General features: G+C 46.7%; 1 protein-coding gene across 1 annotated transcript in view; it reads left to right on the forward strand.

Annotated features, from left to right (window-relative positions):
- Positions 1 to 4,343: 4,343 nt before the first annotated feature.
- The window catches only part of MAMLD1 (mastermind like domain containing 1), a 75,477-nt gene continuing 53,185 nt past the window's right edge, over positions 4,344 to 26,635 (forward strand). The window contains exon 1 of the mRNA XM_052672967.1: positions 4,344 to 4,615. Coding sequence (XP_052528927.1) covers positions 4,562 to 4,615 — 54 coding nt within the window. The 5' untranslated portion in view covers positions 4,344 to 4,561. The remainder of the gene's footprint in view (positions 4,616 to 26,635) is intronic.

A 26,635-nucleotide genomic window follows, 5' to 3' on the forward strand; every position in this document is an offset into this window, starting at 1 on the left:
TACTTTCAGGAGGGTACAGGAATCAAACAGAGGAGCCCCAAACTGCATGGGCCCATTGCTAACACGGAAACCTGCCAAATGCCACCTGCCCACGTTTGCTCAGCAGGGCAGCACCAGCAGCCCCTGCCAGGCATCGTGGGATGTGTGCACAGGGAAATGCCATCAGTTAGCAAAAGTTTTCAATCTATCGTTGCTGTCGTATTATTGTCACTTCTATCAGCCTCTATGCTTTTTAACGGAAGAATCTTATTAGCTGAGAGGGAATTAGAAATGAGGTGACGGTGAGTCCTGTACAAAGAATATTTCAACCTTGAAGAAGGCACGCAGGGTATTTGATATTTTCCTACCACTGCTTCCTAGCCTCTGTTCTGGTGGTGATCTGCACTCCAAATGCTTTGTGACTTTGTACGGCCCGGCAGTAAGCAGAGATGCAGGGACTCTGCAGAGCTAAACCTGCAGGCCAGAGTTCACTGCAGTGAAAACAAAAGGCCTGAATGACATCAGCAGACTTATGTTTACCCAAGAAGATCTCAGGTAGCGATCTCAAGTGTGCGTTGTCAGTATGGCTGTAGGATTTTACCTCATGAAAGCAAGTGCAAGTCACACCAGTGCCAATGTGCAGATGTATCTGTGTGCTTACCTCAGCACTCAAGTAATCCCTTCCATTTCCGAGAGTCATAAACAATGTTAAGCATGAGTTTAAGTGTATTTTTGAGCTATGCAAATAATTGATTTCTGTATTTAAAATATAAGTTCAAAGCGGATCAATTTGGAACAAGCATTTGGCAAGCAGCATACATTAACAGCATGGCTTTAACCTGTACCAGTAGCAGCTGGTACTTTGATGCTATGTAACTTTTTACAGAAGCACAGAGAAATTACCAATGGTGTTCTCAACTCCTAACTGCTAAGCACAGAGAGCTCTATTTTCCAAGCAGGAGACAAATTCAGCACTCGCTTTGATTTATATAACTTCCTAAACTAGTTCAATGGCATGTTAGCATGTCAGTCCATACTTTGGTGATTTCACCCATTATGTTCTTCCATGGGCACTCATGTAAATAATCATCTACCAAAGCCAAAGTTGCCTTCATCATCTGCATTCTTCTTTTGTGTCCAAATTGCTGGAAGGCCACATTGAAACTGTAGTCAACTGCACACAAATGAAAGACTTTTCCTTGAAGCTTCTTGTTTTTCTAAAGGCAATGTTTCTTAAAAAAAATATTAGAATCCTTTTTGTTCTGAAACACTCATTTGTGGTAAAAATCTCCCCAGTTCCATAGAATCATGGAATCACAGAATGATTTAGGCTGGAAGAGAGCTTTAACATCACCTAGTCCCAACCCCTGCTATAGGCAGTGACACCTCCCAATAAAGCAGGCTGCTCACAGCCCCATCCAGCCCAGCCTTGAATGCTTCCAGGGAGGGGGCATCCACAGCCTTGCTTAGCTGTATCATTAAGTGCCTTTTGAAAATTATATTCAGAAGAAAATTACTCTGAAGGTGTACCTTTCATCTGATATAGGATGGGAGTTCTTGTGTTCTTGTTGGTGTTATGCTGACTTGTGATCGTGCCACACTTGTATTCTTCATTCCTTAAAGACAAAAACAGTTGATGCTGTGTATTTTTTTCTGTAATTTTCTACCAGAGGAATATTTTTGTCTCTATTTTTTTTTTTTTTTTTTTTTTTACGTTCTTCCTTATCATCCTGGTTATGTTCAACCCAATAATTATCTCTACTCTGGAATGGAGCAAAACTAATTTGTACATAGAATCATAGAATCTTGTAATCTTTTGAGCTGGGGGAGGTCCGCAGGATCATTGAGCCAACTCCTGACTCCACACAGCACCACCCCAGCTCTCTCCCTTGAATTTTACCTCTCATCCTCACATGCTAAGTCTTCGTATTCTGGGCAGAATTAGGACAACCTCTTGTCTCAGCTGGTGAAGAGCTGTGTATTTATCTTGCAGTCCATGCAATTTCACCCCCAGGAGACCCAGGAGCTTTGCTTTGAGTTTTAGCTCCCAGTAAACATGCACTCAGAGTGTTTTTCAGACAAGCCATTGATTTTACTTGATTTCTGGTCAAAAACATGCAAGCAGCAAGCATTACATGATTTCCACCCATCTGCTTTTGGATCACCAAGAAATTCATGAATCCTTGAGTGAATCTGTGACCAGCCCTTGCTCTGCTCAGTTGCTGCTCCCTTTAGTGTACAAGACATGCAGTGGGGCAGCCTTTGCCCACCTAATTCCCCATCCGTACTGATTCCAGGAGTGCATGGAGGAGTCCCACAGCACGGCCACCCAGGGGCTCAGCTTTGGGCCTATGCTTAGCTCGCACTGCCCTGCAGGATGCAAACCTCTCCCTTCACCTTGGCCTCTTCTCAGCCCATCCCAACTGTCTTGGGGCCTCTCACGAAGCAAGCATGGCACAGGCAGTTATTTAGCACCTCACAGTAACGCTTCTCCTTAAGTAGGTTAAAAGACCAGTTTTCCCAAAGCAGTGGAGCACTGGACAAGGATTACTCCTATTTGTATGTTTCAGAAAAGACCGTTCAGCGCACTCCTCCCATCAGGGTTAGTCTTCAGGTGCACTTTGCAGCTCTCAGGCTCTGGCGAGACGTCTCAACTGGGAAATAAATGACCCCACTTGTATGAAATGAGCAAAGCAAATGATGTTTTTCTGTGAATATTAAAGCTGCAGGCTGAGGAAAGGCCTCCTGTCAATTCCATTCTCACCCAAGTGTTCAGGGTCTCAAATCATCTCCCACCTTCCCAGGGAGGACACAAGCCACCATCTGACAAGCAGAACCCCTAGACAACTGAATTAAGACAGCAACATGATGCACAAGCAGGTACAGGCCAGGTTCATACAGCTGAGTAACCCCACTCATGTTGCTTGCTTCTGGGGAAGCCTTTTGGCCGAGCTTTACATGGCAAACCATGCAAATTACAGTCCTTATGACTTCTGCTGTTTGTCAGGAATTTCAGGTGACTGGGAAGAGTCATGAGTGACGTGGTTTTCCAAAGCTTCCAGACAGATGATGAGTGTGTGCTGCAGGTCCTGCGTGGAAGCATGGCAGGGATCTGCCACGCATTTGTCCTCTGCACACAGTGTGCTCGATGAGCACAGCCTACCCTGCCAGCAAACACAGGAATCCTGGCATCCACAACTTTACACACGAGCTAGAGGCGTGAGAAAGGTGCAAGCAGATGCATCCCTGATGATGAGCTGATATTGCTGATATTTGTTAGCTCAGGGTTGTTGTGAAACATGAAAAGATGAGCTTGGTCTACAAGCCAAGTGTAAGCTGAAGATCACTGCTGGATGGAAATCTTTCAGAAAAGTGAGGCCAGATCCTGGCTCCAGTGGCATGCATTTGGGCATAGTCAGTGGGTTTTATTAAAATAAATTCTCAACTTTGTAGACTATAATTTTCTACGAGATCTGTTTTATGGCTGGTACAAATCAGCCACTTCATTGGCAGGGGTGCAACATCTCCCACGTCTCACCTGCTGTCAGTGTACTGGACAGGGCTTCCAGCACCTCCAGGACAGTGGGACAGGAGGGACAGATTTAGGAAGGTACTGAAATTATTCCACTTATTCACCGACTCAACTGCCCTCCTGACTGCCTGCAGTTTGCTGGAGAGGTGAGGGTGGGCTCTCAGCTTGCAGCTGGTGGTCTGTCAGAATGAACAGTCCGAGGCTGCACTGCTAACCAGTGTGCTTGCAGGCAGGAGGAGAGTGGCAGCTCTGTGTTTGGATTTGTACCTGTCTTCAGAAATATGAGCATAGCACAAAGCAGGGAAATGAAACAACTGTGCTGCTTCCTTCTTGCTAACCTGGGTTCACCTGTGTGAGGTGAGTTTAACCCTTTTATGACTGTTCAGAGTGCGGAATATTGTACAGTCATGGCATGAAAACAGGAGATGACACTTCTGCTCTTTGTGCCTGTGGCATCTTTTCAGTGATTTGTACACTCAGATTTGGGGGGGAGTAAAAGGGGGTGCAGGGAAAGAATTCAATCCATGGACACTGTTTTCTGGAGCTAGCCTACTTTTGCATTACGTGAAATTGATGCCTTGCAAAGTAGGCTCTAAAGTTGCTCAGCAGCATTTTGCATCTTAAAATGCTGTCCACGGACTGCTGAATTTTTGCCTTTATGTACATGAAAAAGAAATTTCCTTGGATCTTTGAGGTTTCCAGCTTCTGAAGAGAGGAAAGTGCTGCTTCCCCTTTAAGCCCCGAGCGGTGTGTGTGTGAGAGTGTGTGTGAGTGTGTGTGTGTCTCCTCCTCTTTGAGTGACACAGCACTTAGATATGCCTATCAGTAACTTAAACCCCACAAACTCCACCTTCTAAGTGAGGAAGCTGTGGGTTGATGGAAATGTAGCGAGCAGATTGAGACAGACAGTGAATCATTAGCAAACTGCAACGCCAGGATGAACTTGTCTGGAACCTAAAAGGAGAAAACAGTCTCCGAGTCCTCCGCGGTGCCGGGCTTTGCTAAATACAGCCAAAGTGGATCTAAAAGCTGGTTGATCCCCACTCCAAGATGCTGCTGGTTTCCCAGCGGGTAGAAGCACCACGTATGGAGCCGCATATTCCGGTAAGCACCGTTTGAAATCGATACGGCCGAGGAAGTCGGAGTTGCGCCGAAGGAGCTGGGCACCCCGCGGGCCGAGCCGGGCGGGCAGGGAAAGTTTTCGAGGGCGCTTCGGGGCAGTTGCCGGCGGCGGAGCGGAGCCCGAGAACTTGGCCGAGGATTCCGCCGCGCTCCGAGGGAGCTGCCGGGCCCAGGGCCCGGGACGTGTCTGCGGGTAGGGGACCGGGGGTCCGTGTCACTGCCCGCGGGTCGGTGCACGGGACGGGGCCAGGCGGCGCCGGGCATTGCCCGACTCGCAGCTCGCGGCTGCGCTGCATGAGCGCCGGCGGCTCGCCTGCACGGGCGGCCGGGGGATTCTAATTTAAACTCAGAGCGGGCAGAGGACGGTAAAGCCGTCACAGAACGGAGACTCCTCCGGGAAGGTGTCACACGAAGGGTAAAGCGCCTGGTGCTGAGCTGCGTTGTTTTTTTTTTTTTATAAAAAAGAAGTCCCAGTATTTGCGTTAGCAGCGGCGTTCCCGGTTCTTTTGGGAGCCTGCAGCGCGCGTTATATCGGCAGGATTTGGAACAAAAGGCGCAGCAGAGCCCGGCAGCAGCCTCCGGGCTCCCCCGAACGGAGCGCACCACAGGCTGGGCGCCGGCGCGGCTGCGGGGACAGCGCCAGGTGCGGGATGCTTTCCCCGGGACCCAACCGCGTGCTGCTGCCCTGCGCCTCCGGCTGCCGCGGGTTCTCATCCCGAGATAGAAAGCGCGACCGGGAGCGCCCGCAGGGTACCCGAGGCGATCCCCGGCCGGGTCCGGCGGCCCCGTGCGGCCGCGGCTGTCCTCCGCCCGCCGGCACGGAGCCGGCTGACGTTCCGCCGCGGTGCGACTCGGGCCTCGGCTCGGCGGCTTTGTTCGGCCGCGGCCGGCGGCGGCTGTCACGGGGTGACACGCCGGGGCCCCGCTCGGAGCGGTCGCTCGGCGAAGGGCAGCGCTTAGCTTTCCTTCCGGGCTTCTCCGCTTCCAGCCCGAAACAAAGCGCGCAGAGGCAGCTTTTGTTTCCCGGGGGCCAGCGGCGGAGGCCCGCCGTGGGCAGGGAGCGGCGGCGGGGGCGCCGCGGAGCCGCCGTTCGGTGCTGCCCCGGCGGCCGCGTGATGGCCGCACCGCGCCCCGTCGGAAGGCGGCGGAGCCCCGGGCGGAGCGCCACGAGGCGGTCCCGAGGCGGGGGGAGGGGGGTAACCTCCGCCCGCCCTCCCTTCCCTTCCCCTCCCCTCCCCGCGTCGCGCAGCTCCGTTCCGAATCAAGAGCGGCACTGAACGGCCCGTCCTCCCCGCAGCTCCCGGCCGCTGGGGCGTAGCACCCCCGTTATGTAACGCGAGTGTTCCCCCTCTCGGCCCTATAATCCTCGTAATGCCGAACGGCCGGGGCCCGCCCCTCCTAGAGCTCCCTCCCCCCCCCGCAGGGCGAGCTGACGGAGAAATAAAGCCGCCGACGTGAGGCTACGCCATATGGTGCCTGCGGTGGGGGGCAGCCGGGGCGGCCTTAAACCTGCCGCCCCCGCCCCTGCCGTAAGCTGCCCCCAACCCTCTCGGTCCCCCCAGCCGCGTTACCGGGTGCTGCCGGAGAGCGGGAGCAGCGCGAGAAGTTGCACCTAAAAAAGCAACGATCTGCTCCTGGCACTGACCATTTTCAGTTCTCTCTCGCTGCCATATGCTTGGAGAGGAGGGGGGGAAAAAAAAAAAAAAAGCAATTTGGGAAAGATGCTCTCAGCTTAGAGGGAGGAGGTGGGCTGAGGGAGCGCGATACAAGGAAATTCCATGTTAGGAAAGCATTAGCAAGGGGTGACTTCTAATGTTTTCCTGCCACTGACGTTGACAGTGACACACATGTGTGGGCTGAAATTGGAACGTCACTGAGTTTTTAAACTGAACCAGGAAATAGTCTGTTGTTCAGGGATAGAAAACAAATAGTGTGCATTGCAAGGCAGGTAACAGGCGCTCCGTTGCTCCTCTCCAGTGTGTGAAAAGCTGCTTAATGCTTAGAACTGAGCAGCCCCAATGGAACTTAGCATCTTATTTTCAGAGTTTGTCTTTTTTTTTTTTTTTTTAACTCGAGGTTTTCCGTCTCTGTTTTTAATCCTTTTAACTAAAACTTCACAATCGGAAAAGCAAATATTGACAGGGCTTCACTTGTAGTCCCTTGTAACTGCGTGGTTTGAACCTGCAAAGACTCCTAGATTTTTTTAAAGCAAACATCATTGTTAAAGGATTTGGGGGGAGATTAGTAGTTACAGGAGGCAGTTGTATATACTGACTCTCTTGTATGGCCTCCCGCTCCACAGGTGGAAGTGTTTTATGAATACGGTGTGCCACTGAACTGAGTTTTAATTTTTGCTCCGATCTCATTTCTACCTTTATAACGTGGTAGCTCGCAGAGGTTTTAAATGGGTTTAGGGAGCAGTTGTGCCAGATGCCTTCTGAATGCATGTGAGATTGACTGCGAGTGCTCCCCACCCAGGTACCTGTCAGCACCGCTGTGCTGGGAGGAGGGCAGGAGGCAACCCAAGGCCGGGGACGGTGTTGAGAGGAGTCCTGGCCATCCCCTGTATGATGTGCTGTGCAACTCGCTGCTTCCTAGTCATTTAGTCGATAAATGTGCTCTGTTGCTTGCTGATTCCATGGAAGTAGCCCTGAAATAACTTTTATGAGCTTGTGGCCATGGGAAGGTGAAGTAAATCTTGCAAAAGCCTTAACAAATGGACTCACCCAAACAGGGGGTTGTCAGAGCCTCTAACGCGGAGGGAAGGCAGGATCCCCAGGTTTCACTGTTCCCTTCTGCCTGCTGTTTCTGCGTTGTCAGCATTTTTCAGCGTTCAGGAGAAGGTGATTATAAGTTACGATTCAGTGGTAATTGATGTGGTCTCCAAATAAAGATAGTTAAATCAGTTTAAATGCTGCCAGCGCCTCTCCAAGGAGCCTTCTCTGTATCTGACACATTTGCCATTCACTTCTTTAAGGAACAGTTAATAGTGTACGCTGCTATTTTTTTCCTGTATGGGAAGATCACCAGTTAAGTCATTGTTAAAGCTTTCTACATGACGTTCCTGTTTGACTTGGTATTAAAAAAAAAAAAAAAAAAAAAAAAAAGTATTTAAAACTGAAGAAAGCAGAAGACACACCAAGGCTTCACGTTGCACTGGTTTATATCAATATTGATTTCTTTTTAAGGGAGTTTGTGTTATGAAGAGGGAGCTTTTATCCCCCTGAGCTCTTTGGCAATTATCTTCCTGCCATAAATGTTGATACGCACATAATGGATGTAACTAAAAAATCTCCTTATCCCAGCAGAAAAGGCTGACTGTTTGTTGGAGCAGAGAGAATGCTGAGAGTGTGAATAGACAAACCCATATGTCGCTGGTGAGAGAGATAAATGATGGACGAACGGGAGTTGGTTACTATGGATCAGCACAATAAACCAATTCCCATCATACACCTCTCTTAATAATATACCAGTTCCAATGCCATTGATGGGTAACCTAGGTAGCACCACTGAACTGTAAGTTTTTCAACTGTTCTTTTATACAGCTCAAAGCAGAGCTGGGCCTGCTCTAATTTTTTCAGATGTTGGTGCTGCAGTTGTGCGGAACTTCCACCCTTGCTGGTAATGTTGAAGGGGAACTTTAGAACATGGTTCTGAAATGCCAAATGTGTGCAATGCTTGTGTACTCACGACAAGTTTTCTTTCCTTTCACCCGTAAAAAGAAATTGCTTAAAAATATGTACAGAAACTGTTTAGGCATTTAGTAGTGCCATCATTAGCGTTGTTTCTGATTGTACGGGACTTTGGAAGATACTGGAATGTTGTTTTGTTTTAAGTGAAAATAGCAAAAGCATTTTTATTAAGAAGATGAGCACACCTGCAGAACGGGCAGAAATCAATAACATGGTTTTGACTTTCCGTGACCCATTTCAGGGCTGCCAGCAGCTCAAAGGGAAACTTTGCAGAGCTCTCTGTGCTGCCATCACAGCCTCCTTCCTGCAATCTTTATTATTATTGCCAGCACTTTGCACAGAATTGACATCTTCGTCAGTTAGAGGTTTTACTTTATATCCTTCTCTTCTGCTATCTTTCCTTGCTGTTTGCAATGGCCTGGGCTGCTAACTCTATTCAAAATGAAAATGCATCTCAGTGACAACGTAAGCCCGGTGACTCCATCACCTCCCAGGCACCAGTTGTGCTACATGGAGTGATGCAATCAGAAAGGGGATAAGTAGCAAATGCAAATGTGCTATGAAGAGTCTTAATTCCTCTTGGGAAGCCTCCTTGCTGATAATAATTTTCTTGTTTTAAATGGAAGAAAATGTGTCGCTAAGTGGTACTTGCCTTCAAGAGGCAAACGCTCATTTTGTGCACGTTTACATGCCGAGTCCCAGAAGCTGCTGGTGGAACTTGGCTTGGTGTGCAGCTCGGATGCTCCAGCATGTGCTCATCAGGAGGTGCAGGGGACCGTGCTGCTTCTCCTGCCAGGGCCCAGCACAGTGCAGTGGAACTTACCTTTGGGTGACACTGAGATTTGAACCTGGCTTTAAGGACTTTGAATAGGGAAGTGGGGTTGCTTTGTGCCCCCCATCCCACTCTGTCTTGGCCACTGAAGGAAATGAGAAAGAAATGGAGCAGGATGAGGGAAGATGCCATCATAGGCTGCATTTATAGTGGATTCTTCCCTCCTGTGAGTGCCCAAAGGGTAAAGTGGGGGAGGGAGCTGCAGGCTCCTCCCCTCCCTGGCCCAGGCAGCAGCTGGCAGGTGGCATGCGATGCCAGGGCCTGCCCTCGGGGCTGGTGGAGTGCCCAGGTGAGGGATGCAGGGTTTGGGCCGTTCCTTCCAGTGCTGTTGCTGTGGTGCCATAAGGCATCGGTGCACGCTGACCTGGTTCGAGACTGCCGCCCCAGCAGGGTGCCGGGCTGGCTGGAATTGCTCCTTGCAGGTTGGCAGAAACCAGAATCCATCAGTGTGCCCTGTCCAAGGGCAGGCCTCACTTCGTGACTTGTTGAAATTTGCTTCGCTTTCCTCCGAAAGGGACTTGGCAGTGTTATTGATAAAGAGGTGTTACATAAGCACCCCATCAGGCATGTCCTAATTTGTTAATAATTGATGATCTGGGTAGTACAGAAATACCAGTGTTGTTAATACACTCCCACACTGATGTGCAATCTCAGCCAGCCCCATGTTTTGCTTTTTTAAGTGTTTTCTTCATTCTCTTTTGGTGTCTGTTTTTTTCTTTTTTCAGCAGAGTTTTCTACTGCTGTGATCGTGGTGCCTGCCCAACTTCCCAGCTCAGGCAGGGGCAGCTGGGGCTCAGCCTGTCGCAGCCATAGTATGGATTACCTCTGCAGGGGAGGGTGTTAACTAGGTTATTGTTTCACCCCAAGGCAGCCCAGCTCTTGAGTGGCAGCCAGCAGGACGCCAGCTTTCCTACCGTCCCCTAGCAGAGGTGCAATGCGTGTCCATAAGACAGGCTCCATGGGTGCCCCATTCCCACAGCAGGACTTCTCAGTTCTCTCCCCTCAGAGCAGGCTGCTCTCATGTGGGCTTGGATGCTGGCTGCTCCTATCCTGCTGCGGCCAAAGAGGCAGGAAAAATGTTTACTTCTGTCAACACACTCAAACAGAAATGCTTAAAGAGTTTCATCAAAGGGAGTGGGCTGACTCTTTGTCTTGCATAGTTTTGCTTGTGCAATTCCGTGGCAGTTCTTTTTTTCTCTAGAATTAAGCATCGTGTAGGTTTGGGGCTTACAGCTACCCAGGATGTACCTGGTTACTGTTTTCAGAATAACACAGCGCACGTTCTCTTGTGGGCAATGAAATCCATTGCCTGCGTCAAAATCAGAAGCAGCAAGGTAACTTTCTAGTTATGTTGTGCAATATAATGCCATGTTCACTTTGTTAACGTCCAGAGGTGGATTATCCAGCAGTTAGGAGCCTGTTCTGCTGTGCCAAAGCCTGTCTTTAATGTCAAGTGGTTGATCCTGATCAGGCAGTGTGCAGCCCTGGCTGCTCAGAGCCTGCATCGCACCCATCACGAGATGTGTGTGTTGGCATTGGCTACTCGAAGGCTTGCTCCGAATGCCAGCATTCCCCTTGTGCTCAGGGTGCACTCACCATCTCGTCTGTGCTTTGTGCAGAGCTGGGGAGGACTGGCAAGCTTTCTGTCCTCTGCAGAGAGCCCAGCTCTGCTAAGCTGCCTGTCTGTCAGGGATTAATTTAACCTCTAATTACTACATTTTTTTCACAGTTTGCTGCACACGAGCATGTTATAACAAAAGCACAAAGAACTATGTCATTTTATTTAGCCACTACTCTGAAATTAATTTAGGGGGTATAGAGTCACATCTAACACACTTGGTGTTAAAATAATTGTGCTGGCATTAGAATTAAAGTACATAATCTTGTTGTTTCTAATGATACAACGGTACTAGTGTAAATAGGGCTGTTAACTTGTTAGTCTTAGCCACAGTAATAGAAATGATACTTAGTTACAGAGAAGTACCCAAAAGGATGGCATCAGAAAGAGATTTCCCCCCTAAAAGGCATGGTTTGTCTCCGTCCCAGCAACCGTTCTGGTTCGGGTTAGGTGTTCAGGAATAGTTGGTTGTTTTTTCCAAAAAGATCTTCCAAATTGCAGCAAACAAATATTTAAGATGGTCTGGGTTTCTTCCAGCCTGATTTTTTTCTTTTTTTTTTTTTTTTCCTGTAACATGCGGCATGTTGGGAACAGTACAAAAGGCCATATGTCCTCTTCAGTCTGCTCATACTGATATCAGAAAGGCAGTATTGCACGTTGCATCAAGAGTAGTGTCTGGTCTGGAAGGAAGGGAAGGAGTCTGGATTTGTTGTGATGCATATAAAGAACTTCATCTTTTTGAGTTCTGTGTTCTGTAATATTTACAAGTAAGTGTCATTTTCATTTGGATCGGGGAGGTTTGGATTGGGAAACGCAGCCTATCTGCATTTCAAGAACACTTCCTTAAAAGAGCTGCCTCTGTTCTGCCCCATGTCCATCACCTCTGAGCAGACTTGTTGACACGGCTTCAAAAATGCAATTTTTCACACAGCGTTGGATGTGTGGAGTTGTTGATTACACTGGCAACTTATTTCTAGTGGAAACAGAAGACGGGTGGTATATTTCTGTGTCATGTATTTTATGAAACACAGCCCAGCGTGGTAATTCTCCTCCAGTAAAAGCTTTTAGTGCATTTGATGGGAAATTTTCCCCGAAGATTCCCCAAGGTCAGGTAGGACACAGTTGTAGAGTCAAAGCTTGTGGTCCCTTTCTCAAAAGGAGGATTGATGTGGCATCCAGGCTTGCAACAGCAGTGACATGGGATTGCCAAGACTAATGGAATAGATGGGCGGTTGATTCTCTCTGCTGCATTACTGCTCTGATTTCTTCCTTCAGTTCTCCAAATTCCCAAACGATAACCAGTTGCTGTGATTATTTACTCTAACAACTTCTCATCTACAAATAAACTGAACAGAAGTGGAGATCAGTGGGTGTGAGGGCCTTGGTGGGTTGGTGAAGTGGCAGTGCAGAGTGGAGGGCGGTTGGGTAGCAGTGTGGGATGGGTTGCAGGTTGCTGCTCTCACTGCTGGTGGATATGAGTCTTGAAATAACAATCTGGAGATTTCCTAAGGTAAAAGCCAAGCCTCAGTAAAGCCTCTGCAATTTCAGAACTGTTAGATTTTATTTATTTTTTTATTTTTTTCAGAGAGGTTGAATGTCTACAGCCACGCTGATCTCCAGAGGTGGAGGCAATTTTTGGAGTAAACAGCTCCCACGTTCTTACATGTCCTTTTTAAAATGTGAATAGTGGTGCTTTACCTTAAGGATGCTCAGTGTGAAGGTTTAACTCACTAAATATTTAGCAAAGCATGAATACTTGTAGCTAGCTGGGGTCTCTAGGGACTTTTCACATAGCTGGAAATTACACTGAAAATGAAGGAAGTGTGTCTTACCCTGAGTCCCTCCTCGGTATGAATGATAGTTTTATTTCTTTGTTTTGGCTGAGGAAGTGGATTTTTTTTTCCTGAAGTCATGTCAGAGTATCTTTCTTCTTGCTGAAGCTTCACAATTTGGAAAAGCAAAAACCAAAAAAAAGAGACAAAAATGGCATCTACTCTCAGGGAGGTTTCTTAATGTTTCATTTTCTGTGCCAGATCTTCATAGGTTAAGTTTTAAGCAAAGGTAAACAAATGAATCTTTTATGAAGACATCCATCATACGCAGTTCCACTCACACGCTAGAAGCTTTTTCCCCACGCAGCTGCATTAGCTTGAGAACAATTACACAACGTGCATTTGATGTGGTTATCAGAATGGATACCGAGTGTAATTTCAGTTTGCTTTGAAGAGTTACTTTAAATCTTACTGGGATCTTCACAATTCCAAGTTTATATATGGAAATAATTTCTGAATTCATCCGGTGTTTCAGTAACCTGGTAGGTTGTGCTGGTTGTCGGACACTTTGAAGGACTTGACTTTTCCTGTTCTTCTAACTTACTTATTTTCTTAATTAACTCCGTCGATTTAAATAAAGTCACACAGACTGGGAAAACCTCAAGTATATACAGCGCTGCAGTCAGAAATACAGGCAAAAGGTTTTGATCTCTGACTGCCAGCTGGTGACTCATTTAAAAGGAATTTTTGTTCCTCCCTTTTCAAAGGGTTACTCGCTACCAAATAGTAAATATCTCGTTTTGATGCTACTGTACTGAAATGCCTGACATTGTTGGTGTGTAAAGTCCAAACTCTGTAAGATTATTTGATCACAGGCTCCATTAAGTTGTGTTTTGTTGCCTTTCTCTATTAAAAAATCCTTTGGGGGAACTTTCTTATGCTTTACCCTATCAGTTTGAGTGTATTCTAAAATGGAATATGTTTCGTTATAGTAACAGAGGGCCTTTTCCATGCTTTAAGCAGTGGATCATTCACATTATTTTTAAACACACAGGACTATACGAGCACTAATTTCTTCTTAATTTTGCACCGGGGAGCATTAGACAAGGACACTGGAGTTTGTCTGAATCCAAAAATTTCCTTTTGCCTTATATATCAAGGGTGTGTACTTAATATTTGCTTTTTCTATTCGTAAAACTGAACATAAATTGTAATGAAGAGCCATGGTCAAAATCCAACTCAATTAATGCCTTCCCCCACCCCCCCACCCCCCCCAAATTTCCATACTAATTTTGACTTTCTGAGCAGCTCCTTTGTCTTCCCATTCTTACCTATTCTGCACCTTCAACAGAAGGGCACAAAGGCATGTTTGAATCCTCCATCTCATCTCCTCATCTTCTTTATGGATTGATTGGTTTGAACCTTACATAGCACTGGGAGGATGTTTTCTTGGTTGCAGCAACACTTGTATTTGACTTAAAGCAGAAAAGAGAGTATGTCCAGGCTTTTCCATCTTTATGAGAAGCGAATCTTAGTCCCCGATCCCAGAAGGTAGATCAGCCTTAATTTCAAGTGAGAGTCGTGCATCTTCAAATAACTTCTTGTGTCAGTTGAAGTTCAATCTTCTTGAATTCCACAGATGTAGATGAGTAGAATCTGAAGTTGAGGGCAAGTGTGAAAGATGTAAGAGAAAATGTAGATGCGTTTCCTGATGCTTCTCTCCCCTCCCCTTTAGGGCTCCCAGTCTGTCAGCTGTAATGGAGTGATTTGATTACTTTGTAGTGTTAGGCTAAAAAAGTAAATCTAAGTGCCTTGGGAATGGGGAACTGATCCAGCAATCAAAACCAAACAAGTTAATAACTGCAAAGTGTTTCTGCACACTGCTGCTGCTGAATTGCTACCACCAGAAGTGCTTGAGGGCAGCCCTGGCATGAGACCAGTCGGTGGGTGTAAGGATGCTCCCCGTGCACCCTGCCAGTAACTGGGTGCCATGGGGTGTGCTCTGTGTTTTGAAGGAGAAGTGTGTGTCTTCTGTCAGGTATGAATTGTAAAAGCTTTGAATTTCGCAGGCTGAACTGTATGCTGCTGCCCCTTCTCTATCATTCTGATGTGCCTGGAATAGCTTGACTTAGGCAGTCTTGGTTGTCCTTGCTTTAAAATCCTTTTGGCTCTACACATCTTCTATTTTTTCTATTGTTGTTTTTCTTGCCTCTTGACAGCTCTTCTCACCCTTCACCCCACCCCCAAAGATTCAGCCAGATTCTGTGCATTTGACTGTCCACAGAGTCTGAACTCCAAATCAGCCGCTCTGAAGGGTTGCTGGCAGTCATGTGCCCAGCTGTATACAGCCTGAAGTCGCTTGTCAGGACAGCGTGCAGAGAAATGTGAGCTACAGCAGCAGTGTCAAGTGCTGTGGTGTAAGAAACCCTCTGCTACTTGCCTGCGTGGAACTGATTTTGGATGTTGCTGCTTGTGAAGATAAGGCATGATCTAATTACTGGAAGTCTTATGCAAGCCAGCAGCTTTAATTTTATCATATCGGCAGAGTGGCAGCAGTGGCAAGCAAGCGGTAAATGGCCGACTGTGGCTGCCCACCAGTCCTTTTGGAGCACCTCTATTGAAGGCTGCATGTCTGTCAGTTCAGAATGTAAAATGCTCATCCCTTTGCAGCCATCAGCTCATCCAGAGAACATCCCTCTGCTGGTCGTCACACCAGGAGCGGCAGCAAGTTCTGGCCTTCGTGCTGCGCTCTGCCATCTGCTCCCCAAAACACAGCGAGACAAACTGTTAGGCTTTGTGAGGAGCACAGGGCTTGATTAACTTAAATTACCCCCCTGTGGGGCATGTTTGCAATGCCGAGGGGATTAGGTGGCACGCGTTTTAAAGAAATACATATTCATTATTAGGAAAGGTTGTGCAATATTATCCAGTGGTCATTTCCTTTTGGAGTGTAGCTCTGGGTCTGCATAGCTGTTTGTTTATGCATACTGCTGGGCCCCAGCACAGAGGAGGACCAGCGCTGCGGCTCAGGCTGGCTGGGCTGGGGCAGCCAGAGCTGCTGATGGAGAGCCGGGAAGCTCACGGCCAAGCAGCAGAGAGGTGTGGGGTACGAGGAGGCCATGGTAAGGGTGAGAGCAGCGATGGCTGGGAGGGGCTGGGCCCAAAGGGAGGGTGAAGCCATGGGCTGGGGAAGATGCTGGGCGGGTGTCCAGGACAGGGTGAGATATGGAGAGAGGGGAGGGATGGAGGTAGAGATGGTACCTCATGGGCATGTCTGCCAGGTCCTGCATCTCCCAGTGCTTCTGCTCAAACAGAGAATGTTTCCTGTGTGCCAGCTCACTGTGTGCTCCCTCAGTGCTGTTTTATCTCCATTATATAAATTATTTTATTATTTGTTATTGTTATTATCTTAATTTTGCAACTGTTATTTCTTTCTGTACTCTTGCTTTTGTACCTTTGTATTGCTGTGCGGGAGGGGTTGGCCCCCAAGCAACAGCACAGAGATGCGCTGAGGAACCAGACTCAGCGGTGATCACAGCCCCGTGTGGCTTTGGTTTATCTCAGTAACAGGACCTCTGTGTGGGCACGCTGAGCACTCGGCAACCTGGCTGAGTGAAGCACTGCCTGCCATTCGGTGTGCTGCTACAGCATGCACCGCTGAGCCTGAGCCGTGCAGCCCCAGGCCAGGAGTCGTGGTGTGCCTGCGCTGCTGCTCGTGCTGCCCAAGTTCTCCAGTGCTTTCAGCTGGCACACCTGGTTCCTGCACAGGGCAGCCATGGGTGCTGGGCTAGGTCTGCAGATCTTGCGTAAAGATGTTCATAGCCTGGCACTCATCCCACACAAATGAGCAGCAGTGCCCAGAGCACTGTGTAAGCCTCCCATGGGCCAGGCCCCGGGGACATCTGCCTGGCCATGGTGCATCCAGGCATTGAGGAGACGAGCTGGTAGTGACCCACCTTCCCAAATCTCCTCCTTCCCCTGAAATTTGGGTTCATAAGCTGGCTTTGGATTCTGCCAGCCTGAAGAGACAATCATACTCTCTTTTAGAGCTTCTCCAAAGGAAGGAGACACAATTGAGTGTTTATGCAGGCAGACAGGAGTGTAAAAGATTCTTTGGTTCTCTTCTCACATGCAGAAAACTGAGTAACTTTGCATTTCCTTATTAAAAAGGATCTGACTTAGCAGTGTGTGTGCTTGGAGGTGAGTGCCTATGGACACCCTCCTGTAGTTTCTTTCCTCCATGGTCATGCTGCAAGTGGGCTTCAGCTAGTTTGATGTAACTCGTTCAGTGGCTGTCTTTTGAAATGGGAGCATCATTTTTAATTCTGATGTAAGCTGAGTAACAGGCAAATTCTTGATTAGCTTTAATTTAGCTATACTACTCCAGGAAAGTGTATTTCCTGAATTGCACAAAGGGCTCTTTAAAAACAAATCCTCGTGTGTGTGCTGGAGATCCGCTTGGTAGGTGTGGTGACCGAGATTAATGTTTGCCTGATGCCTTTCATCTCCCAAGTACTTTACACAGAACAAGCATTTCATCTTCCCAAGGGATGTGTGAATTGGGTGAAATAAGTTCTACTGTCTGCGCTTTACTTCATTAGGCAGGGAAACTGAGGCAAGGAGATCAAAGTACCTTGCTGAGTTTCGAAGAAGGCCAGCGCTGGAACTGTAATTTCTGGTTTCTCTCTGCCTTTCCAGCCTGGTGTCTCTTCTTTCTGGGAGGAAACAGTGGGACAGGCTTTAGAGTAACAAAATAACAAGAGCGTTGTGAGGCACCTGAGTAGACGTGTCCTGCACCTTCCCCTCCGCGGGGTCTGGAGGTGTTACCCTGGGTTTCTAGTTGAGCTGCAGAGCGTTGGTAGAACTCTCCTCAGGCTGATAAAATGTCTCAGTTTAACCACTGGTCCGGTCAGCTCGGAAATGCGAATAGCATTGAGATTTCTGTGCAACTTCTTGAGATGTTCCTTCGGAGGCGAATAGAACATGCTTGAAGCACGTTACTGCATTTTAAGCATGCGGCTGTTTGCATGAATGTGGAAAAACGGTGTGTAAGGTTTGGATCGGGCTCCTCACCGAGTTCAATGCATGTCTGAGCCTCATGGGCTCGGGGCCCTGCTCTGCAGCAAGGCTGCAGCACCCCGACCCACCTGCCAGCACAGTTTGTCCCCATGCTGCGCAGAGGGGCGACTGCAGGTGGTGCTGAGGAACGGCTGGGAGGGGCAGAGCAATGCAGCCCTGCTCGCCTGGCGCCGTTCAAAACATTTAATTAGTTGTTCTGAAAAGGTGGCTCTTCTCTCTGGAGGGAGAAATGGTGTATCAGCAAAAGCTGACCAAATTGATGTAGCAAATCAATTCTATGGTAATCCGTTTATTTAAACTTTGGTACTTAATTTTATAAGCTCCTCTCAAGTGTTCCTGTGTTCCTGTTCATTAGCCGGTATCCTTTTATGCTGTTGCTTGGAGGTTTGTGCAGCAGATAGCAAAATGGCCAGAACATGCCACTCCAAACTGCTCTCTAAATGGAATTCAAGCAGGTCTGCAATAATAGTGCTAAAAGACGAGCTGTTTAGCGGCATTATAAATGGGCAAAGAGTTCAGGAAGGATTATGAAAAAGTAAATTTTTATTAAGACTGGAGGAGCTGGAAGAATGGACTGATTGCCCTGAGTCTTCTGGGCCCTCGAGCAATCAATTTCCCTTTCTAGTATTCAGTTACTTGCTAATTGTATTGATTTTTATCAAATATGTGTACGAATCAATTTTATATTTTAGTGTTGTTAAAAGCTTCCTTCCTTCCTTGCAGGCCCTGGGGCTCTGATCATTCTCCTTGTCTTCCTTTATTTTAATGCTTTTATCTTGGTGCACGTTTTCTTTTGGACATGCATATTTCTCTTTAGGACTTGCTTTGGGTGTCTGACTGGGTGGGGATTTTGCACGGGTGCTGCAGAACAAGAGCTTCACAGGCACGGTAGAACTGTCTGCTGAAGTCAGAATTGCAGGAAGGGGATGTGTCGTGTCGTGGAGTGAGTGGGTGCAAGTGACCGCAGTGTGTGACCCCCTGAAGAGCAGGAAGCACTGCTGGCGTAGGAGATGAATTGTGCTGCAGAGAGGCTGCAACTAGAAACAAAGACTGAGAGTGATGCTGAACGCGACGTGCTCGTACCAAATAAAATTGAAAACAAATGTAACCGAAGTGAGGCTCCTAAAATAATGCAGGCTGCTTCGTCAGTCTGAACTCCATCATTTCTGAAAAGTAACTCACGTGCTTAGTAAAGTGGTTGCTGGAGACTTGTCTAAGCAAAGTGAGGGCATCAACCTCCGAACAAAATAAAACAACGTTCTCCATTGTGTTTGTTTATGCCCATGGCACTTTAAATTGTTCCTGTCAAGCTATTTTCTGGGATAGCATACACTCGCTCACTCTTTTTAATGCAAGTTACACAGTTTGGAGTTGGAGAGAGTATCTCTGGCTTTTGTGTAAGCCTGAGAAATTGGCTCTTGTAATGGAAATGTTTGGGTATGTGCGGGCTGTCAGGTGCCGCCTGAGAGACTTTGAACTTTCAGTGGTGTGAGCAGGAGAACAAGGAGGGCTGGGGCTCTGGCTCCCACTTGCCCACTGCAGGCACTGCGCCTTCTGCTCTTATTGCTAAGGCACTGTATTTCAAAGACCTCTAATTTTCTATTAATTCTGGGAGGGAATTACGCTAAGAAGTGTTTGGATATATTCATGTGTCCTGTAAAAATACAGGTTTCATTAAAAAAACTCGCATTATGAAGAGAGACGTAAAGTGCTTCCTATTCTATGCTGATCGCTTTTGTCTTTTCACTTTTACTCTGGTTTCTGCTTCTGCTGCCCTCCCTTCCTTGCACAGCAGCTCCAGCTGAGAGCCCCAGCGAGAGCGCAGGTCCAGCAGAGTGCAGGATCTGCTCCCAGAGGCCGTGGGGCGGTGGTGGGAGGAGAGCCTTCTTCTCACACGTGCCGTGTTTGCATGGCACTGTGCAGCTGGGCTTGCAGCACTGGGACCCCCAGCATGAGCTGAGCGCAGCCCCACCACGGGACGCCCCGTGGCCACGGCACCGTGCTGCCTTGCTGGAGGGGCAGCCCATGCCAGCCGCGTTGCCCCTGGCTGCGCGTAATCTTGCGAACCGGGAGCACGGTTTTGTCACAAGGTTTATGCAGCACCTCTCGTATGAGGAGCTGCGCACTGGATGAGCTGTGCGAGGGGTCATTACGGCAGAGAGAAGATAAACGTACCGGTTCTGCTGGAGGCTGTCCTCGGGCTGTTTGTTATGTGTCTCTAACACTGTCACTACATCACACACTTCCTCGATCTCCGTATTACCCTACGAGCCTGTCTAATGGGATCCTCTGTTGCTGATTCCGGCTTACCCTGACCTACTTCTTTCTTGTGTCCCAGCAAGCTGTCAGGAGCTATCAGAGCACTGGGAGCTGAAATAAACACTCACTGAGGGGAAAAGCGAGGCTGTCTCTGGTGAATTTAATTAGCTTTGTTTAACTGGCTTGTTTGCTGTGTAAATCACATCATTTTTAGTCAAATTTAAGGGATAAAAAAATCTGTAATTAAAATCAAATGATGCACAACCTTATTAAAAGTCAAGGGTTTTAGAAGTTCAGTACAAAAAGTCGTTTAATTTGAAATGCATTTATGGTGCCCTGAATATTTTAGGGAAAAGAGGGCAGAATTTGAGGTTTGGTTTGGCGGAATCTTTTGGTTTGGGCACCTTTGGTCAGGGAGGTAGGATGAATTTTGTTACTAGCTGATACTATTTTTCTTTGAATTTGGAGGGAAAAGGAATAGTCACTGCATTTTGCAATTAAGACTCGTCCTTTCATCTGTATTGCCAGATTAATGGATACCATTTTTGAATCCAAATAAAAATTCATAATTGTTTCTTTCTGTCATGCAGCCAAAGCCCTAGTATATTGCCTGCATTTTGAATCAGAGCTGTTGCATGCGGCCATGGCTTGAAGCATGACATCTCTTTGCACTTCTCTTGCTTTCCTCAGTGTTAGTGTAGAAATCTCTGTGATTTTGGCTGTGGCAGACAAACGAAGCACTGACTCGTCAAGCCATCACTGGGCTGAATCTGGAGGTGCTTGTAGTGTTTGTATCAGGCGGTGTGTTACGTCTTTCAGGTGCTTTAGTATTTCAGTGTGGCACATATTTCTTTTAACAATTGATGTTCTTGCTCTTGTCAGCTTAGAGTCTAATCCTCTTGCTTTTGAAAATGATAAAAGCCCCATGAATTCCTAATGTTTCTTATCAAAATCTGGCTAAACTATAAAACGTCCGAGCCCAACTTCAGATTCTTCATCTGCAGAAATGTTACTTCCCTGCATCACGCATACATGCTGCTAGAGCCTCGAAGCCTCAGCTTATAGAAATCCACCCATCCTTGTGTTGAGCTACAACGTGAGCAGAAAAGGATTAAAGGACCACTGAGAGAGAGATGGGCATGGATGAACTTGCAGTGTGCATAAAGGTGAATTACAGAATAAAATGACTACCCAGGGGTATGAAAGGAATTCAGAATCTGTTTCACAAAGCCGCGGTACTTCTTCCTGTCCTCTGAAAAGGGTGTAACTGGTCAAGCTGTAGTACCCCACGGAGAATTACTTTGGTTACGAATTCATTGAGAGTATAATGAGCAGCTCGATGGCTTCTCAGCAGCTTACCAGCTTACTGATCACTGCAAGAAATGCTCTTTCCTCAGAAGGAATTGTGGAAGTCCCTCAGCTCTGTGGGACTGTGCGGAACAGGATGCTCTGTGGTGATGTTAGGAGTGGAAGTTGTGTGGAATTCTTATCAAATGAAACCCATGCTGGTTTTACAAAATACGGTCAAAATAAGAATGTCCTGGTGAGGGGTAAACCAACAGCAGTCTTCAGTCTGCTGAACTCAGGTGAGCTGGGAATAGAGAGCTGAGGCATCCTGCTTGAAGAATTCATGTATCTTAAATGCTGCCCCTGGATGGAGACCAGAAAAGTGTAAGTGCTGAAGCTCCAGAAACTTTGCTTACATTCTGTTATGTCCTGACTCTCCCTTATGGATTGAGATCTGAAGTATTTTTGGCATCTGAGCTGCGTAGAGTGGGAGGAATATGAGTACTTCTCCTGGGTCATTGCTCCAGGGAAAGTGGGTGAGATGGATGCTGCAGAGCTTTCGTCTTGCGCACAGAGCAGATCTGCTGGGTAAAGGGTTGTCCATGGAACAGGGAGATCTTTACAATCTGACCCATTGTGGGGGAAAGGAGAAATGATGTGACCTCAGTGCCTCTTGGGAGCAGCAAGATGCCCGAGGAGGGACAGGTCCCTGGCTGCTGAGCAGGGCTGGGAGCAGGGCCTGAGGAGAAGGGGCTGCTGTGGGACAGCAGAGTGCAGCGTGTCTGGCACAGGATGGGTAGCTGCACCCCGTCATCTCCACCATAGCACCACAGTCCTCACCTTCATCTCCCCAGCCTCTGTTTGGGGAGAGCACGCTGTCCTCTGTGGGGGAAACCATGAGCAGTCTGCCTCGGCGCTGGGAAAGCACCTGGAGTGTCTGGGGCCCCGCTGCAAGCTGCATAATAACTGCTTAATGCCAAGCTCCTCACATTTGGCTGAGGTTGTTTTGTTAAATGATGCTTTGCTTAGAGGACAGGAAAGGGGCAAATGTTCAGTAAGACTGGAGTCGTTTAAGTTAAATCAACCTCCTCCTACCCACTATTGACATATCAAGAGAGCCAATGAGGCGTGTTTAATTACACGTGCACTGAGTTTACAATTAGTCTGCAGACGGTGATTTTTTTACTATTATTTTTTTTCTTCTAACCTGCAAGGAAAGGTTTGATCCTGTAAGCGGTCTTATTAGCTGTAATAAGAGCAGGCGTGGGTCAGGGTGTTGTTGTTGTTGTTGTTCATTTTACGTGTAAGTGGAATGTTTTTATCTTCTAGGTCAAACGATTCAATCTGATGCTCTAGGGTTACACGGTTTAGCAATCCTTCTGTTCCCCTTCGGCTTGTAATAAGTGACAAAAATATGGCTTCTTGCTTGATAAATGGGTTAACAGTATTCACAAGGCGGGTAATAGAAATCCATATTAATAGGTGGAAATTGGCTCTTGATACCAGGCAGGAGAGTCTAATGAAAGTATTATTGTTTTAGCTCCCAGCTCCTTTGGAAGCTGAAAGCTAAATGCCTGTATTACATTCTTATTACCTATTTATCACACCATATAGCTGAGTGGATGTTTATTAAATTACATTCGTGTTTAATGCCTGTCTGTATACTTTTCACTGAACGTGTTCTCAAAGGAAATTTTCTGGAAGTGTTTCAGAAATGCACAACTATTTTCCCATTCTCTTTTTATAATGTAAAATCATTGTTGCCAACTGTCAGTATACAATTGGATTTGAAATTAAATTGTTTCCTGCTAAGCTGTAAGAACCAGCTAAACTTACTCTATTTAATTTAGGAAATAAATATTTAAAAAGCTGAAAAACGCACGGTGTTCTTGGGTAGGACTGATTCCATTCTAGTCTTCAACAATATTGGTGTTCCCAAGAGTTGGACTTACCTAGTTTCAGCTTTCATTTAGCATTAAATTGCTTCATCAGGGATTTTACATGTGACCTTCTGTGTGTTTGGGAGTCTTTTGAGAATATTTAAAATAGTACTGAATATCATCAAAGATAAGACAGGATCCCGTTTATTAATCTGCCTGCTTACAGTGCTTCTTCAGCACTGCATTCTTGTTTTCTTCGTAAGCATCGCTTTCAATTTATTCCATCTAGATGAAAAGAAAAAGCAGAAGAACCCACAAAGAAACCCCACACAGCTCTGTCCTGAGGAGGGTCTCAAGGCCTTTCCTGCAAGTTCTAGGAGGAAAAAAAGAAAAAAAAAAGGGAGGTAGGCTTGGGTTATTCCCCACCTGCATGAATGCCATGCCCACGAGCTCAGTGTGAGCTGGGTCACAGTGTGAATCAGGTGAGGACGGTAGCTGGTGGCCAGGAGCTGCTGGTGGCATCCCTGCCTTGCCATAGAGCTGCCCTGCTTCCCGTGCTTGGCCAGCACTCTGCCTCTGCACCGTCCTGTGGCCGGACAGCAGCACAGACAGGTGTTCATCCTCTGGAAGCCGCATTGGCTGCTCCTGAGCTGCAGGGCCCTGTGGCTGGACATCGGTGCCGGTTTATTTAAGTGCTTCCAGTCAAGAGGTTTGACTCCCGCTCTCGTGTTAGGAAGTGTCTGTAAGGAGCAGAAGTTTGACAGCTCGGCCATAGCTGGGGCTTGGTGCAGGGGCTGCTGCGAGGAAGCAGCCAGCAGGGCCGGGCTGCGTGCTCTGCACTCACGTGGGTAAGACCAAGTCTGCTTCTCAAGGGCTTGGGTTCTTGTCTGCAAAAAGTTTAAATGCGATGGAATATTGCATTAATCCATCAGTGCAGTCTGTGGAGGAATGTGATTTGAACCATGCTTGCTTGTTCATATTAAAAAATAAAATATCGGAGCTGCTGTACAGATTTCAGCTCTGCTGTGCAAATGGGCGCACGGCACTCTCAGTGCTGTAATGAGCAGGTTCATCACTTGGCCACTTTCACTAAAATTTTGCTGCCACTGCTCTTTAAAGAGCTAATTTTTATCATTAGTGGGTCCTGAAATGTGCAGAAGGTGCATGTGCTCTCAACTTACAGTGACTGAGAAAAATCTGTATGTTCTGCTCCCCTTCATGCTGTTCTACATCATACATTTCACTGAACAATTCAAAACACCACTGCAATCATGCCACCAATTTATTTTTTGAATGGTGGGTGGGAGAAACAATAAATCACTCTCTTGGACTATGAGAAGTACTATTTTGAATAAATTTTAGCAGGCTTATTGGGTTTCCACATTTCAGCTGTCTTGCATTAACAAGCTGCTACTAACATTTTAAGAGCCACTGCAAACATTCCTTGGATTTGATGTGTGTATATATATAAGGATATCTCCATACAATTGAAGATAATAGATATGTTTATATAGAGAGAAACTTTACCTCTGTTAGGCATTTCAGGTGCCATGGGATTAGGCTCTTTAAACTGTTATTCTTTCAGTTTTAATACTCCTCATTTACTTTTCAGTACTTGCACCTCTGCCTTACGTTTCCGTTCCCTCAGTTTCTTAAAGACTGTGCAGGCTAATTAGTTTCACTGATGCTTATGACTGGTCTCTAATAGCTTGCATTCTTTTGGTTTCTCATATCTAGATTAATGCTTCTGTATGTTTACTGTAAGCACTGCAGGGAATTATTTTTTCCTCTTTTCTGTACCCCATAAAAACACACTGCAGCTCTTTACTGGACTTGTGCGTTGTAACACCTTAAGTTATGGATCCATTTGAGTCAAAATACCTCTTCAAAAAAGGACATGCAGTTCTTTTTATAATGATACTTATAGAAGTGTTATATGAAATCCTCTTTTTCTTTGTTATGTGCAGCGTGACAGTACAGCAGAATGTATAGCACTGAAGTCAGCTACAAGATTTTCCGTTTTCCAACACGCCTTCGTCTCTTTTCTTATACCAGGAGCTTGTGGTTGACTGTGCTAATTTTTGTTGATGAGGGCCTTTAAGATGAGACCTTGCAAGTCAGTGTTCGGGGAAGTCTTTGGTAAGAGCCTGTCCTTTCTAATGTCATTTATCTTACTCTTCAACAGCTTGTGCATACTTGAGTTACGTAGATTTGGATCAACAGTCAACACAAAATACACAGTGTATGTTAGAGATCTTGTCAGCCCTACGCATAACTTGAAAGCAGCGAGTGGGACTGCAACCAAAAGCAGAACCACTCCAGGTTTCATAAATATCTGGAGCGGGAATGCCCAAGAAAGCCTCTTTTTGAAGCCCACGTTGCCTGATCAGCCGTGCTGATGCTCAGGGCCTGAGGAGAAGTTCCACAACTGCTCTGCCCCGTGGCGTGGGGAAAGAGAGAAACTTGTGCGTGGAGCCTTCCTGCTGCAAGGCTTTGTCAGCGGCGTATTGATTGCACAGGTCAGCCGTGCGGGGTCACAGCTCTGCTGCGTCGGCAGATAGAGACAGAGGAATGGCATGCTGAGGTCACATTGGGGAGGAATTCAGAAGAAAACATTTTTAAAGCTTTATTTACTCAAACGGGGCTGTGAGGTATTGAGCTTGCACGTTTACAAGCCTTCAGTGGAAGATTAGCAAACCTTACTCCCGGCTTTCACTGGGATTTTTCCCCTTTGTTTCACAATGTTTTTAGAGTTGAACAATTTTTAGCTTATCACTGCAACGCCTTACACCTGCTTTTGTTTCTTGCAAAGCACGACAAAGATATTTCTCTCTGTGAAGAAAAACTGATGATTTTGCTGAATTATTGGATTTTGAAGAGATCGTGCTCTCGTTCATTTACCTTTTTTATTTCTTTGGGTTTTTGTTTTCTTTCTTTGTTTTTGTTTTGCTCAAAGTGCCTGTGGAGAACTGAGCACTGTTTGCACGTTTTATTTCTGTGGTGCCTTTCATCACCCTATTTTAAGGTTAGTGTTGCGTGGCAGAGCAGAGATTCAGCAAACCTGCAGGGGCAGAATTTAAACCTTGCAGAAATCAGGAGGAATCGGATCTGAATGAGGTAATTACACTGATTATCAGCTGGTGTATGCTGTGGTTTAGACAGGCTGTGTAGAAACACTCTTTTCATTTCATTTACATCATCATGAACCAATTAAAGCTATTCTTATACTTTAAAATGTTCTTACATGTACGGTTTAAGCTCACATTTTTAACTAACCCAATGCAGATTCTTTTTTTTCTGCAGATAAGGGGTTAAGTTGCTGGGTAGCTGGTATCCTGAGCTGGGAGCTGCAGTACCTGCCAGTTATCATAGTATTTTCTCTAATGCAAAGTCGTGTTCCAGACTTTGTCTGTCACCAGATTCCAGTTCAAGCAGGGAAGTGGTGCCCAACTACCTCAGTGCAGGGAGCCCACCCTGAGACAAGGACAGCAAGAGAAAAGGCACCTCTGCAGTCCCTTGAGGATGAGGGTGGCAAAGAACGTGCCTGTTTTCTTCCTCAGGTTTGGCATAAAGGCACTGAAAG

This window comes from Tympanuchus pallidicinctus, unplaced genomic scaffold (assembly GCF_026119805.1).
Source record: "Tympanuchus pallidicinctus isolate F22 unplaced genomic scaffold, pur_lepc_1.0 scaffold13, whole genome shotgun sequence".
In the NCBI taxonomy this organism is placed as follows: Eukaryota; Metazoa; Chordata; class Aves; order Galliformes; family Phasianidae; genus Tympanuchus; species Tympanuchus pallidicinctus.